The 17,376-nt window shown below is 38.9% G+C and overlaps 1 protein-coding gene across 2 annotated transcripts in view; it reads right to left on the reverse strand.

Moving 5' to 3' along the window:
* ATAD2B (ATPase family AAA domain containing 2B) overlaps positions 1–17,376 on the reverse strand; it is a 133,636-nt gene that overhangs the window by 81,899 nt on the left and 34,361 nt on the right. For both annotated transcript variants that reach the window (XM_075598454.1, XM_075598453.1), the window contains exons 9-12: positions 16,864–16,965; positions 6,117–6,228; positions 4,205–4,320; positions 1,633–1,807 (exon numbers count right to left, since the gene is read on the reverse strand). In XM_075598454.1, coding sequence (XP_075454569.1) covers positions 1,633–1,807; positions 4,205–4,320; positions 6,117–6,228; positions 16,864–16,965 — 505 coding nt within the window. The remainder of the gene's footprint in view (positions 1–1,632; positions 1,808–4,204; positions 4,321–6,116; positions 6,229–16,863; positions 16,966–17,376) is intronic.

Below are 17,376 nucleotides of genomic sequence, written 5' to 3' on the forward strand. Positions count from 1 at the left end.
TTGTGCCCCATCACCCCCCTCCCACATTCCAGGAGAAAAGAGGATGTTGGTCACAGGAAAATATGATCTGGGATCCCTGTTGTAGAGATTGAGTTTACACAGAGGGTGGGATTCTTTATGACACTGGATTGAGGTAATTTAGAAGCAATAATATTGTTGGGGACAATTTTACCCCTCAAAAGGTGATAATCCCCAGAGGTAACAACGTGACATCTGACTGCCATATTATGGAGCACTGAAGGGCATGGCAACAGGTTTCACAGATTTGCAACAGCTACACGTGAACTCATCCTACTATCATTAGGTGGGAAAGTTCACATTTGGCACTCTGAATAATGTATTTTTTCCAGCAATACGTATACAATTATCCTGACTTTCACTTAAACATGCAGCCAACACTTTGTGCCAAGAGAGACCAATAGAAGTGTCATGTTTACACTGTTCAATAAAAACCACCTAAAAGTATTTTTAAAGTGCCCTTTAAAGTCCATAAGAATGAATGTTCCAATAGTGGGAGGGGATTGATTTTCTGTAGCTACTACCAAAGGTTTGCGTAAAGCCCTATTAAAAAAGAGCTAGTCATATTGCGGCCTCAAAATGCATTTGCAGAGCCAAGTGGTAATGCCACTTACATTTGTTGAACAGAGAATAGGTCTCATATACTGTATTGTAGCATACCAAACCAATGCATTTCCAGAAACAGAAGCCATGAAGCCATCCCAACGTTAATAAATATGCAATCTGTTGTAATCTTTTGAATAATCTTGGCTCGTTCACTGAGATCCAACTTAATAAGTTCATACATCATATACCAGCCGTGATAGTTTGTCTCGTGCGGAGCCATTAGCGTTTGCAATGTGTCATTTCTTTACCGGTACATGGAAAGTCTATCACCGGTACCATGGTTAAACAAATGTATAGCAACATTTTGCCCATTTGCTTGGCGACACAGGTAGGTGGCAACTACCTCTGGCAGTGAAAGGGGTAATACCCTTGTTTAAAAATGTGATTTTTTTTTTTAACTAGTAATAAAAGTGGACATATTGAATAGTTTTTTTAAAGTTGTGTATATGTCATGATTAAAAGCTTTGCACCACCATTACACAAATATGCCAAATAGATGGCACTAAACCAGGGGTGGCCAATTCCAGTCCGCAAGTGCTACCAACAGGTCAGGTTTTAAGGATATCCCTGCTCCATCACATATCAATTGCTGACGGGGTCACAGATTGAGCCACTTTGTGGGTAGGGGGAAGACTGGAGCTGGTCACTCCTGCACTAATATATACATGAATTCATTGCTTGTAAATGATTTGCAGGCTTCTTATGCCGCAAAGTGTCTGCTATATTTGTGTATGTCAAGCACACATCAATTAAGAAGTCATGGATACATGGGAGATCCCCATTATCTCAATCTGCTCTGCCAGATGAAACACCTGTTGCAGATGTGGAAGAATGCATTACTTGTGATCGCAGTGTACATGAAAACACAGCAAAATCCAATGCTAGATTCTTGTAACTGTGGTAAATTCACAAACGTACAGCGCTTCAGGTAAGCATTGTGTGCGAGTGTCATAAAACTCAATCTTGATATAAAGACCATCACGTTTGAAAGACTTCTGTTTAACTTACTTGGTCGAACAGGAGCCGCAGCTGCCTCTCAGACTCACCCACCCACTTGCTGAGGCAGTCTGCCCCTTTGCGCATGAAGAAAGACACCTTTTTATCGCCTTGACTGCATTCGTTGGCAAGAGCTCGAGCCACCAGAGTTTTACCTGTTCCGGGAGGGCCATAGAACAGGCAGCCCCTGCGAAAGAGAGAAGAGAAATACCATCAGGCATACTACGCTTTAGGGCAAGAGTCGCCAACGCCCGTCCTTAAGGTCTATCCTTAAAACCTGTTGTGGCCCTCGAGGACTGGAGTTTGCCCACTCCTGCTTTAGGGTTTACATACTCCACTATAAGCAAAACAAAAAAACAACGAGACACAAATACTTTCTTTACTATTTTACAGAGTACAAAATAATGTTGTTCATTTTATAACATGCTGCTGCTTACTGTTAAGCAACGCCCCATAAAATAGAGATCAATAATATTTCAACCTTCGTACTTTTATAGGCGAGTGGAATGCCGGCCGCATATTAACCTTTAGAGTGCACGGCGCCTTCTCCCTGCCCCCCATTCCCCCCCCCCCCCCCACCGAAACAAGGGAGTGTGTGTATGACGTACCTGGTATATCATAAGGGCTCAAAAGGTAAAGTGTAAAGTGAAATACATACAAACGCTCTAAAGCAACACTGAATTGGGAATATACCCAAAATGAAAAGCCGTTTACATGTTTACAGTAGTTGTATGCCAAAAAGGACTTCCCTTTATTTCATTTGGTGCCCAATTTAACGAAAATCTAAAGATCAATAAAGAAAAAAGAAGAAAAAAAAGACACTCGAGTGCAGTCAGACCCCATATACTTCTTATATCCAGGCTTCCGTCTGTGCCACAGAGGGGTATGGGTAGGTGTAGCATAGCAGTGTATTGCAGGATACTTAGCACAGTAAACTGGAGCTGTGAAAGCAAAAGGCTCTTATCTCATGTACTATCCTACCCAGCACTTTTTCCGCTTCACAATTTTAAACCAGTTTTAAATTTGGTTAATAGACGTCAAAACTTAAAGAAACAAGCCACACTGATTGCCATTTTGCTTTCTAATCTCTTCTTGCCCTTTCCAAAGCCATTTTCTAGTTTTAAAACCTAATGCTCTGTTGAGGAAATAAAAGCAGTTGCACTGTTTGGGAGGTTAAAATGGAGCTCCCCCCAGTGCCCAGTACAGTATAAATGTAACTGAGAAACTAGAGATTAACATTGTTTTTAACATGGGGACATGCCTGGGGGCAAGATACCAATATCGTATGTGTTAAACCAGGAGTGGCCAACTCCTGTCCTCAAGAACCACCAACAGGCCAGGCTTTCAGGATGTCCCTTCGTCAGCACAGGTGGCTCAGTCATTACCTGTGCTGAAGCAGGGATATCCTGAAAAGCTGACATGTTGGTGGCCCTTGAGGACTGGAATTGGCCACTCCTGCTACTGAGCAAGCTTCCCGCATGTATACACCGAGATGCCGTACATCACTGCTGCCTCCAGCAGTGCCGGGGACGGGCGTTTCATAAAAGCAGCTGAAAAGGTGGAAGCTGATTGTTATTCCGAACTACAGGCGAGTGGTTTAATCTATTAAAGAGGCAGGTTTTACAAATAGGTCTTTATAGCAAGAAGGGCTTTAGAATCCGCCATCTGTTATGCGAGCAGCTAATCCATGCCGCATGGTAAAAGGGCTGTGCGGGCACAAATGTCCTCTCCTCTCCCCGCTGATCACATCTTGGATAACCACAGCATACATAACAGCAGCTGCTGCTGCAAAAAGACTTAACCCTTTCCCCAAGGGGCTCATTAAAGAAAACATTTGAATAAACACCTTTCTAATAAAAAAAATAGTTTGCAGCCAAAGTAAGCCTCCTATTATAACAATTCGTACTAATGTCTCCTGCAACATTTCCATTTCTTCCCTGTCCCATTTCTATTATAAAGCAACAGCGCCCCCTACGCCTCATTTGGAGATAAGGGAATCATGGAGCTACGGCGTGGACAAAAACACTCTCTGGGTAGCAGGAGGCAGATACTCCACTTCACCAAGCAACAGGAAGGGATCTGATGCTGGAGTTGAGTGGGATGAGGACCTGCAGTCTTTTTGCTCCATATCCAATCTTCTCATGGACAGTACTATATATAGATCCAAGACACACAAGTCTAAAGGAAGTCACTGATCTCAGGTGGGTGACAGGGGCGCTTTAAGTTCCACTGAGCAGGAATCTCCTACCCACTCAATCTGTAAATAATCTAACCGGTTTCCACATTTACCAAGCGCTGCTACTTCCGGCGCTGGAAGAATGGGCTAAAAATCGTCTTATATAAATATCGCTCTATGTCTGAAGTTTTCCAACCTTCTGGTTTAACACTGTATTCCGTGTGCCCGTTTTTTTACTGCTGTCTAGCCATATTGTAATCTGGACAGCTTTTAACTGAGGAATCATCATATCCGAGTGGCGGCATTAAAAATATGTTCAAAAGCAAAAAAACACCAAGATGCCATTTAGTGCGGACAGTAGAGAACAGGTTCAAGTTATTACATTACATTAGTACATGCTATACCCACCTGGGTGGCTGTATTTTGAATTTCTCAAAGATCTCAGGGTACAGAAGAGGGAAAACGACCATTTCTTTTAATGCATGAATGTGCTGACTCAGTCCGCCGACACTATCGAAGCGTACCTGGGAGGAACACACAGCACAGGCTTACATGGGAAATCTCACAAGGGGGGCGTCAGCAGCACCACCGAGGTTTAATAAAAGCCATTTCTAAAAAAAGCCAAACAATTTGTGGGAACAGGCGTTATAATCATTACATTTTTACTTTCTGCGGAGGTACAATCTTAGCGGTGGGATAGATTGAATTCCTTTGGACGTCACAGAGGAGCATTCACTCTTCAGCAAAGTCAAAATCCTCTCATGTTACATCTGTTTGCCATTCGCAAGGCTCCTCAGTTTAAGAAAGCTCAATAAATTAAAAGGCATGGCAGGTAAGTGTGTGTAGATGACACACCAGCTGTCAGTCACCAGGGCTTCCCTTTCCTTCTCAGCCATCCCATACACAGTATCAGAAGTCCCTAATCTGTTGCCTGGCATGACGACATTCATTTCAATGACACTGCAATTGTCAAAGATTCCATGTGAAAGTTATGGAGCTCAAAGATAGTCTATCGACATTACTAACTTAGCGTTAAAAATCAACATTTCAAACCCCCAAATTATTTGGGGGACTTTCCGCCAACCCAGTCAATGCAAATAGTGCCGCTATGAAATGGCAAACAGCAGGGGGGCTTCCAGAAGAGGTACCTTAGGGACATCGCACCCAGCCGACTGGGTCAAATCCGCTTACTGCTCTGATTTTCATTTGCAGAATGTCATTTAAATCAACATTTACTCATTAAAATGTATTTTTTTTTTTTTTAAGTTCGTTAGAACCTGATTACATTAGAGCAACAGCTCAATTCAGTTTGTCTACATGCAGACTTACTCCCAACTACCCAATTGCACAGGTGGGCAGAAAACTGGAAATTCTTGGAGTCCCTTTAATATTTGATCAGGGTGAGCAGCCACCCCAAAGTTTCATACCATGCTGCTGCCTCTGTACACCCCGTTTTACACAAATGTCTCTTAGGGAGGGGGGCTGGGGGGAGAGAAAGTGTTTGTGCCATATGTACCCGAGCATTAACATGCTTTCAAATCATTGAATTACTAAAGGATAGACTCATGGCATACAATTGTGGGTGGTTACTCAAACGCTATTCTGCAAACGGAATAATTAACATTAATCTCAGCAGAAGGTGTCAACGGTTCCTGCCATTAGCAATAGTTTTATGGGAACAAACCAGCACATGGAGGTTGTTCACCGAGGTTACATAACATCCGTTTTCATGCTTTAAGAATAATCTAGTGACGTATATACATTATTAAAACTGGCACAACATGAGCCACCGATACCAGAACGATCAAGAGCTCGTCAATGTGTCTTGTAATTCTTTTCAGGACAAAGTGTTTTTTTCTGGGGACCTGCGATTGCAAGTGCATTTTTTATTTTAGTTCATTTTTTTGTCCTACATTTACAGTTATGCCTTAAATGATAAAGTCTAATGATAAACCCAGCATACTTTGTTTTAAACTGGCCAATTAAAAAAAATATATATCTTTTGTCTCTAAGCCCAACGTGGGCACGAGGTATTTTTCAACTTCATCGGAGAATCAATATAGAAAACTGTAATGGTACCCAATCGCATTCTGCACGTTAATGGCTTTCTTGCACATTACTTACAAGCAAAATTATTCCCTCAACAACAACAAAATGTTCCTTCTAAGTAAAAGTTAACAAAAATTAACAGTACATTGCTACCCCCTTACTGTAAATGCCAGCCAACTTCTGAATGCAGTCAGAGTTTAGATTATTACATAAACATTTTGAACATCTGTAAGAACATTCAGTGTTTCCCTAAAACTTTGAGAAAACTCACCGATCTATCGAGACTCATTGGGTCCACATCAGCCAAACTGGCTCCAACCTTCACTCGTTCACGCAGAATGCCACTGGCCAGATCTTCTGCTCTCAGATTCATCGGCAAGCATCTGTTGTACACAGCATGTAAGAACACTTGATTAACGTACATTTCAGTAGGAGTAAAAAGGGGACAGCAACACAACAAACGAGAACAGACAAGAACAGGCCTGAAGACGGGTTTTCCAAAAATGTTGCCCCCCCCCCCCCCTTTATTTATTGCCCTTGTTTTGCAGCATTTATCCACCCCTTATCTACCTCAATTTTTCCCCTCTGTTATTTGGGTTGCCTCCCCCAGGGTGATCCACCCTTTTATTTACCTGTATAATTTTTTTCTATTTTTTCTACAGTCACCTTTAGTGAGCCTAAGCCAAGAATTCCCTGCAATCATTGTTACTTTTCATAGCCTTTGCTATTGCTTTGAGCTCACCGTTTGTACATTTCTATATTCACTTGGTATGGGGTCTTTTATATGATTGAGTAAAATATTTGTTTTGATTGACATATTTGCAGCTTCTTTCTCTCCAAGTGTGCTGGTTTTCTCCCGATTGTTGTGCTATTGGTAGTAAGGGACTCAGGGGTCCCCTTGGGTTCCCTGCACCTCAAACACTACTTTGCTACTTTTGCTTTGGTGTGCTGATTCTCACCACTGTACTACAAAAAAGGGGCAGTGACACAGCCCTGAAACAAACTAATCAGATGCAACAAGAACAGGAAGGCTGAAGTTTAGATTAAAAGGAAGATCCCCAAACCCTTTGTTACATTTTCACTACTGGATGTGTCTAGTGTCAGGCTTGTCCAACACACGGCTCTTTTCTGAGCCCTGAGGTTCTGTGACAGGAAACGAAAGTAAACACTGTTCCCATAGCTTCGTAATAGCTGGGGAAGAGACATGGTTCCCGCACGCACCATGTCAGCTTGACATTGCCGACATGGCGCGTGTGGGAAGAGGAGTAGCCTGCAGCGAAAGCACAGGCCATCTTTGACTGGAGAGCGCGCCGTTGGTGCTGAAAGCCAGAGCCGCGATAGAAAGGTAAGTGCGGGTGGTGGGGTCCTTTGGCTGGGGCCCTGACATCACTGAGGCATTAGAGGTTGCATTTGGCATATGATGACAGCACCTGTACACATGAGGATGTACCTTACATATGGTGACTATCTTACAGAAGGCATTAACTGGCATTAGATGGCCTTGCTGAGAGGCATTTGAAGCTGCACTTGGAATATGGTGGCAGCACCTGCACATATCAGAATGTACCTCACATATTATGACTAACTTGATGGGTGAGGGTCCATATTGATACCACAGGATTATTACATAGTAATGAAATGGTGATTTTGAACTGGTGAGTTGTTTTTAACTTCACCTGATTGTTGCTTTTTATTAGTTTCCACTCTGGCTGATATCTTTTCCAGATTTGATCTGCCGACTTGCATTATGCTTCTTTCATTCATTAATAAGTGAGTAGAAGCGAAAGTGTTTATTTTAGTCAAGTGTTTGGTATTATTTCATTGTTGCTTTTATATTGTTTTTATTTTGGATTTTAAACCACATTTCCAGACTCATTTCCTTGTCACTTCCTGCAAATTCGTTGGGGTCAAAGGTCAGGCAACATCACTTCCTGATGAGGTCTTTGAACATGGCTCGCCGGCCCACTGGGTGATAAAAAGTTCATGATCCTGCCCCACATTCAAAAAGGTTGTCGACCACATAGTGAAGAATTGACATTCATGAATACATCTCTAATCACGAAAACATTTTTTTTATATATAATACATATACAAATATATAATGTATAAAACATCCAAACTGAGCACATAAGGACCATTCTATCAAAAAGGTATAAAAACCACTATAGAAGGAGTGAAATTGTACAGGGATAGTGATAGTGATTAAGAAAGCTTGATAGACACAAGTTGACGCTGAATATGTGGCAAGAAGTGATGGATTAAATGGAACGTGTGGTGTTCGATTCTTCCGGTTTTGCCCACGGGCTCTGTTTATTCAGACTGCGATAATTGGACCACGCTCTTGTGTAATCTAAAGTGTCAGCTAGTAAACATGGATTTCCCGGTAACCCAACTGGTGTTTTAAAAATTCACGTAGGTTTAGATGGCATTAAATAAAATATCGTGCAAAACTACACGCAAGAACTAGAACTTTGAAAATCTCTTTTTTTTGTATAATAAAAATTGAAAAGGCTGGAGGGAATTGCAATGCATTTCCGAATTAACATTTGCCCTGTTTTTAGTTGCTGCTAGCACTTTAATATTATAGCAAACAGCTTGAACATATTATAGTGAAAAGTAGCAGAAATGCATTACAGGAATACATGCACACTCCTATCTAGGAGGAGAATACACACAGATAGTTATATATAGTTATAGCAATCAAAAAAGTCTTAGACTCGCAAAACATTAAGTGTATATAGAAAGTGCATATTTGTGTCAAACAACACTGCATAACCACACCAGCACCAGTGGGATTAACAACACAACTGGGGATAGCCTTACAAACACAATCCTGCCCAAGCACTTTGTACACCATGTTATCTGTGGTTTCCTTCTACCACTCTATATCAGAGGTGGCCAACCTGAGTCCTCAAGAGCGACCAGCAGGCCAGGTTATAAGGATATATCCCCTGCTTCAGCACAGTGATTGAGCCCCCTGTGCTCAACAGGGAGATTCTTATAACCTGGCCTGATCCTTATAACCTGGCTCTTGATCACCTTTGCTATAGAAGTACTGTACACTATTCCTTGAGCTTTGCTACATACGGGACATAAAATATTGCACTAGAGTAATCAACCAGAAACTTCCTAATCCATTACTATTTCAGCGTCAATGGTTTTTGTTACAAAATGAACATTTTTGAAGATGAAATTTTTTGACTGGAATGAACATCGTTTAAAAAAAATAATGGGTGCCTTGTTTGCAATACAACTTGCAAAAGAAAAGTGCACTATGAATATATATATATTATATATATATCTATATATATATATATATATAGATATATATATATATCTACAGACAAAAAAAAAGACTGCGCTCAACAGGTAATAAAGATCTGAATGTAGTTAATAAACAGTATTGATTGGCATATTTGATTGACTATACATAAATTAAATTCTAATAGAATAGCTGAATTAGTACTGGTATTTTCTAAACATGCTAAACTAAAATCAATGGGTGTAATTGTGGACCTGTATATAATTAAACTGAAATAGCTAAAACCCTAAATCACTAATACAAATACATGAAATAAGTGATATAATAATATAATAAAATACAAATTTCTATGAAAGAAAAAATATATATAAAAATAAAAATAAAAGGTAAAAATAAAAAATGAAAAATGAAAAAAGGGATTCAAAAATAGGATCTGGCAGCTCTCCACAAGGACCAACGACCTCCCAGGAATTCATTCGCCTCCACGTGCTGCTGTAACTCCGTTTGTAGACTGCTCACTCTTGGGTGAAGTGTCTGCTTCTCCAATAGCCCTTATCGGTGCAGGAACTGTGAGAGTCTCTGGAACCGTGACCCGGAAGTGGGATCAAATGCCAGGATGGTGGGTATAACCCTGAGGTTTGGTGTAGACTGGCAAGGTGTTTTCCCTATAATGCCCACTTATATGAAGTACCCGGTTCTTGTACCTCTACTGGCAAACCGCTCCCTTCAAGAATAGAGCTCCGGTCTTTCCCGTAGTCCTCCGGTGGGTATAGGGGTTGGAACTGTAACCCGGAAGTGTAATCGCCCCCTCTGGGTAAACCGGATGCGGAGCAACGGATGTGCGACCCCGCTGTTGAGATCTTATTATACCGGCAAAGTTCCAAAGTCCTGACACAACTGTGCAAAAATAAAAGGCAGCAAAACGGCAGCGAACGAGTATTAATAAAAACTGGTCTAGATACCAATAAAAAATCCTCCCTACGCGTTTCTTCACTCAAGGTGATTTCATCAGGGAACCAAACCTCAGGGTTATACCCACCATCCTGGCATTTGATCCCACTTCCGGGTCACGGTTCCAGAGACTCTCACAGTTCCTGCACCGATAAGGGCTATTGGAGAAGCAGACACTTCACCCAAGAGTGAGCAGTCTACAAACGGAGTTACAGCAGCACGTGGAGGCGAATGAATTCCTGGGAGGTCGTTGGTCCTTGTGGAGAGCTGCCAGATCCTATTTTTGAATCCCTTTTTTCATTTTTCATTTTTTATTTTTACCTTTTATTTTTATTTTTATTTTTATATATATTTTTTCTTTCATAGAAATTTGTATTTTATTATATTATTATATCACTTATTTCATGTATTTGTATTAGTGATTTAGGGTTTTAGCTATTTCAGTTTAATTATATACAGGTCCACAATTACACCCATTGATTTTAGTTTAGCATGTTTAGAAAATACCAGTACTAATTCAGCTATTCTATTAGAATTTAATTTATGTATAGTCAATCAAATATGCCAATCAATACTGTTTATTAACTACATTCAGATCTTTATTACCTGTTGAGCGCAGTCTTTTTTTTTGTCTGTAAATTGTCCAAAATCAACGCTTATTGACAGCAGCATAACAGGTATATATAGAGACTTAAACTATTTGTCAACATGATGTTAAGTAGTAAGGAACGATTAGCCAGAAGGCAGCAATATATGGCCACCACTGAAATCAATCTTGTAGAAGAAATGGAGGATGAGGACAATGGTGTCATTAATATAGATTTAAAAGCCAAGTTCTATGGGCTAGAGAAATTGGCAAAGGAAGAAATGAAGCATTGGCTGGATTTATTAGCTTTACAAAAATATTTGGATAAAAAATTGGTTCCAAGGGGTTTGAGAGTCCTAAAAAAACCTACTTTTGAAACAAGTAAGGAATTCTCAGCCAACTGGAACCAAACGTTGGAAAATTGTTCATTTGCACTCATAAGACTCCTCATTTCCTATCGTGAGGATAAGCTATTAAGTCTAGAGAAAGAAATTGAAGACTTACAAAAGTCAATTGCCCCCTACATTGATAGTGAGGAATTCAAGGAGTTAGATAATCTGGTATCAATGAGAGTTCTAAAATATGAGGAGGACATCCTAGAAAGGAAAGATAATAAATTTGAAAGGGATGTTGTTGATTATGCAACAGACAGGGTGCGAAATTGGAAAAGAAACAAAAGAGATAATTCCCAACACTATACCCCACATAGATATGGACGAAAAACCAGTAGGAAAAGAGAACAGAGTAAAGAACATCAAAGGAGAGAACAAAATCACACCCACATAGAAAAACCAAAAGTTTTCAAACATTTTTCTAGATCTGACAATAGGGATAGAAAGGGACGTACGAGTTCTAATAATAATTCTCCTCAACTTACACCTGTTGAAAATAGATTTGAGATATTGGAAGTTGAAAGACCACTAGGAGGTCTAGAAACTAATATCCTAGATAAAAAATCCACTAGTGGTACCACATCTAAAACACAGAAAAAAGATGGAGCCAAGCCTTCCCATAGTAAAGATAAGAAAACTGTCTCTCATACTGACTCTTTTTTAGAGATGGTGAGCCAACACGAGGCTCAGGAGAAAAAGGAGAAAATTTACCCTTTATGGAACCAAACAACACCATCAACAACGCCGCGCAGAAAACGAGACACCGAGGAAGAAGAGGAGGGAAACAGCAGCAAAGAAAGGAGACAAGCAAACTGAGACTCTTGACGCCAGAAAGTCACGGTATTTTCAATTTGTCTAGTTTTGTACTATCGGCTCATCATGTGTCACTACTGGCTAAGGGTCTTTCATTTGCACCTAGTAGTACACCAAATAAATTTAATTTGTTCGTTGATTTGAATAGATATATAAGAAAGATCACTCTTATGAGACACTTTGCTATTAAAAGCAAAGAGAAAGAAATGTTATTTAACACACAAGAACAGGAGTGTATTAGACTTATGGCATCTCAGCTATCTGTGCAGTCACAAAATCTAAATATACAGATACCAACTGAAACTAATTGTATTGTAGATTCCAATAATAAAACAACAGTTCCAAATTTTGACATTTTTACTCAACATTTTACACAGAATCCACTAGAAATGATGGTCACTATTCATGATGAACCTTTGGTAAATATTGAACCTACCATTGTACATTCCCCGTTTGTTCCAAGATCCACATTTTTTCCGTATTTGTCCAAAGGTGGATTTATAGAAACATTTTATACTCTAGTCCTACGTGACTTTGAGAAAATGTGTGATGAAACATCTACTCTAAAAAGAAAAAATCTCCACCCAAATGAACAACGAGCTCTGGATGAAATGAGCCAAAATAAAAGTATAGTAATAAGACAAGCGGATAAAGGGGGTGGAGTGGTTCTGCAAAATAGGGAGACCTATATAATAGAAGCATATCGTCAATTAGATGATAAGACTCATTATGTCACACTAGATGGAGACCCTTTGATGGAATATCAATCACAGTTAAAAACTTTATTGTTAGATGCCCAAATACATAGTATAATTAGTAAATCTGAATTTGAATTTCTCTATAAACGCCATCCAAGAACACCAGTATTCTATCATATACCGAAAATACACAAAGACATAAAAACACCCCCAGGAAGACCCATAGTATCGGGTGTCGAGTCGATGACGTCTAGCGTGTCCCAGTATGTAGATTATTACTTACAACCTATTGTGGCAAAATTGAGGTCACATATTAGGGACACGCTACACGTCATCGACTTGATTTCACATATTCCCTGGAAAAGCACGTATATATGGGCCACGTGTGACGTGGCCTCTCTATATACATGTATCAATCACGATAAAGGTATAGAGGCAATCAATCAAGCATTAGAGACAGACACCAAATTAGAATACATACAAAGAGAATTCATCCTGAAAGTTATTAGATTTATTTTAGAACATAACTATTTTTTATTTGAAGATCTATACTATCTGCAAATCTGTGGAACGGCCATGGGCACGAAGTTTGCCCCCAGTTACGCAAACCTATACATGGGGCTGTGGGAGAGCATCCATGTGTGGGGAAATGCGAGACTGGGGGCTGGACTCGTGTTCTATGGCCGTTTCATTGATGACCTGCTATTCGTGTGGGATGGTGCAGAACAAGAACTAGTGGACATCTTTTCCACATTTAATGACAATAACATGGGTCTAAAATTTACATCTGAAATAAATAATACCACCATCACATTCCTAGATTTGGAACTTAGTGTAAATAGTGAGAATAAAATCATCACGAAAACATTTTTTAAAAAAGTGTCAGCGAACGGATATATACATAATAACAGCAACCATTATGGCAAGTGGCTAGAGAATATCCCCCGTGGCCAGTTTTTAAGAGTCCGAAGGAATTGTTCTTTGGACTCGGATTATCTGGCCCAGGGGGATATCCTAGTCAATAAATTCATCAACAAAGGATATGATAAAGACATCATAAACAATACGTTTAGACAGGTAGGAACAATAGAGAGAAATACACTACTGGATAAAAGTAAAACAAATCTTGAGATTAACAAGACAGTAGAAAACAAAAGGGAACATTCATTTGAGGGACCATCATTCATTACTCAATATAATAATTCTTTTTCTAAAATAAAAACCATTCTAAACTCCCATTGGAGTATATTGAGAAATGATCCCATAATTGGGAATCAACTTCCCACAAGGACACCAGTAGTTTTCAAAAAAGCTAGAAACATTAAATCAATTCTAGCACCCAGTAGACTAAAAAGCTTAGGAACTGCCGGTGAACAAAATAATCTCTCAAATGGTAACTTTCAGTGTAAACGTAGCAGATGCATCACTTGCAAACATTTGGATGCATCCAATTCCATCACATCAGCTTCAAATGGACTCACCCACTCTGTGCAGGGTAATATAAATTGTCTAACCAGCTTTGTGGTATATGCCATCACATGCCCATGTGGGCTACAATACATTGGACGGACAGCTAGAGCTTTGAGCACTAGGTTTCTGGAACATCGTAGGAACATCACACATGGGCTACAAACTCATAGCCTGTCACGACATTACCAACTAAAACATAATCAAGATCCAAAGACACTCAAAGTAATGGGTATAGAACATATAAACCCCACTTTATTGAGTGGAGACAGGCACAAAAGCCTAAACCTACGTGAAACATACTGGATCTATGTCCTAAATTCACTAAGTCCATCTGGATTAAATGACTGCATAGATATCAGTACGGTCATATAATAACTCTTTCTAAAAGCTCTGATATACGTCTGGGTAGAACATGCTTGATCTGTTCCCTCTATCTATCCTAAGTGGTGTTCTCATAAGTTTGTATCGGATTTTTTTCTGTTCTTTTCTTTTTCTTTCATTTTCTAATTGAATATTCACATTTATAAATAATTTTATTATATAAAATAAATAACACTTTATAAATAAATTACATTCACACACAGTATCCATAACAATATTACACATAAGTTCCAAAATAAATCAAATTAGAATTACATTCATGTTTAAATATTCTTATATTTGGAATCATTATTTTAATTTTTATATTAATATATAACAAATAGTCACAATAATACACACTTTATTCACATATTACTAGTATAATAATAAACAAATATTTAATAACACCATTGATATAATTTATACACTTTATTGAAAAATCACAATGAACTCCTTATCCAGTAGTTGACACACTAGCCGTGGTGCAATTACTCTACAATTTTGTTTTACAAGTTGACTTTTGGATACAAAGTCAAAGTGAGCCAATGTCTTCGATTCTTTTCTATCACTTAAAATGGTTTAGGTTACAATAACTACACACTATTTAATCTATAATTCATCTGTTTGTAATAATAGAGTCACATGTATTCAAATATATAATCCAAGATAATATTCTGAGGTTGAATACCATTATTGGGTTAAACTTCCCTTTCTTCCATAAAAATATATCCATAATATTAGATCCAAATAGCCCATGTTTAGGGTATATGTAAACATCTATTGCAGATGGTACTTTGCCCAGACATTAAGGATCTCAAAAATAAAATTATTTATTTTATTCAATATTGACCAACACAGATTTAAATCATTGAATTGATGGCCACCCTTGTCGCCTATCCTCCAACCATTAACTCACATTAGTGCGTAATTGTAATTGACTCTTTATCCTAGTCTGTAAGGACAAAAGATCTACTAATACCCAGTACTATTAGTAAATTAAAGACACATGGGAATAAATTGAAGCAATGAAAATTCAACATTCATTGAACACATTGTGTATATATATATGTATATATATCCAACTGAAACAGACATGGATAAATAGTTTTATTGAATGTAATATGAAACTTTATTTAAAATCCACAATCAGTTTAAAACAATTGAGAATGGTTTAATTGTACATGTAAAGTATATATTGATGCCTTCGTTTTGAAAATAGCAATTAAAAATAATCATGTGTTGTATTGGAAGCATTTAATTAATTGATTGCCATACATATGTATAAATAGCATGACGTACTTCCGTCATACATCCCCTGATGAAATCACCTTGAGTGAAGAAACGCGTAGGGAGGATTTTTTATTGGTATCTAGACCAGTTTTTATTAATACTCGTTCGCTGCCGTTTTGCTGCCTTTTATTTTTGCACAGTTGTGTCAGGACTTTGGAACTTTGCCGGTATAATAAGATCTCAACAGCGGGGTCGCACATCCGTTGCTCCGCATCCGGTTTACACAGAGGGGGCGATTACACTTCCGGGTTACAGTTCCAACCCCTATACCCACCGGAGGACTACGGGAAAGACCGGAGCTCTATTCTTGAAGGGAGCGGTTTGCCAGTAGAGGTACAAGAACCGGGTACTTCATATAAGTGGGCATTATAGGGAAAAACACCTTGCCAGTCTACACCAAACCTCAGGGTTATACCCACCATCCTGGCATTTGATCCCACTTCCGGGTCACGGTTCCAGAGACTCTCACAGTTCCTGCACCGATAAGGGCTACTGGAGAAGCAGACACTTCACCCAAGAGTGAGCAGTCTACAAACGGAGTTACAGCAGCACGTGGAGGCGAATGAGTATACTCATAACATGCTTTTACCTTTTATTTGTTTGTGAGTGTATTTTTGTTGGACCTAATCGATTTGTATTAAAAGTGTTTTTTTTCATATTGCACTAGGATCGGGCGCTTTCTTTTTTTGTTGTTCATATATATATATCTATATCTAAAGGAAAGATATATTTAAGGCAGAACTTGTGTTTTCAGCTGTCGTTGCAGCCTGGTTCAAGGATAGACGAAACGTCGCTATATATATATATATATATAGATATATATATCTATATATATATATATATATATAGCGACGTTTCGTCTATCCTTGAACCAGGCTGCAACGACAGCTGAAAACACAAGTTCTGCCTTAAATATATCTTTCCTTTAGCAAATCCGTAATGCCCTTTTTCTTTCAAGACGTTCTGACATCGCGGAGAGCAGCAGGTCTTACCACGAACAAGGAGGTATAAGTATTCATCAGCTTCTTATTATTGCTTGTAGTGCAACACATTCATATTTTTTTATTAGTGACCATGAGCCCAACTTCGATTCAGTCCATGCCATATAACCACACCTGTAAGTTCTGACACACACACACACACACACACACACACACACACACACACACACACACACACACACACACACACACTACCTGTTTCTTGACTTGGCCATACTCTTAGACTTTCTTCTTTCGAATCGTTCTTCGTCTGAAGAGGAGGTTGTGTCACTGCTGTGAATTGCATGCTTCTTTCGTCTATTAAATAAGAATTGTAGATTAAGAAACCCCACAAAGAAAAAACAAAGTCCATGTTATGGCCTAATGTTTCAACAAGAAAATAAAAAAATAGGGCAAGTAGTCTCATGTATTTTCTAATACTAGAGTTATTCAGAAGTAGTTGACAAGTCAGAAGAACCTCATGCAGGAGAAGAAATATACAATTAAAGGTGCTCCATCACTTTCTGTAGTCTAGCATAAGAAAACCTTTCTATTCCCCCAACTGCTGCAGCACTTGCGGGGAAACAGTCAGTCATTGAAGAAATTAATTCAAACCCACTGTAAAGAAATAATCAAGTCAACACAAACATAAAAGTCAAGCAAAAGGGCTGGTAGGGTAAGGAGGCTTGAAACATTAAACCTTTAATGTCATGTTGGCAACAGTTCAGA

Source organism: Ascaphus truei, chromosome 4, assembly GCF_040206685.1.
Source record: "Ascaphus truei isolate aAscTru1 chromosome 4, aAscTru1.hap1, whole genome shotgun sequence".
NCBI classification, from domain to species: Eukaryota; Metazoa; Chordata; class Amphibia; order Anura; family Ascaphidae; genus Ascaphus; species Ascaphus truei.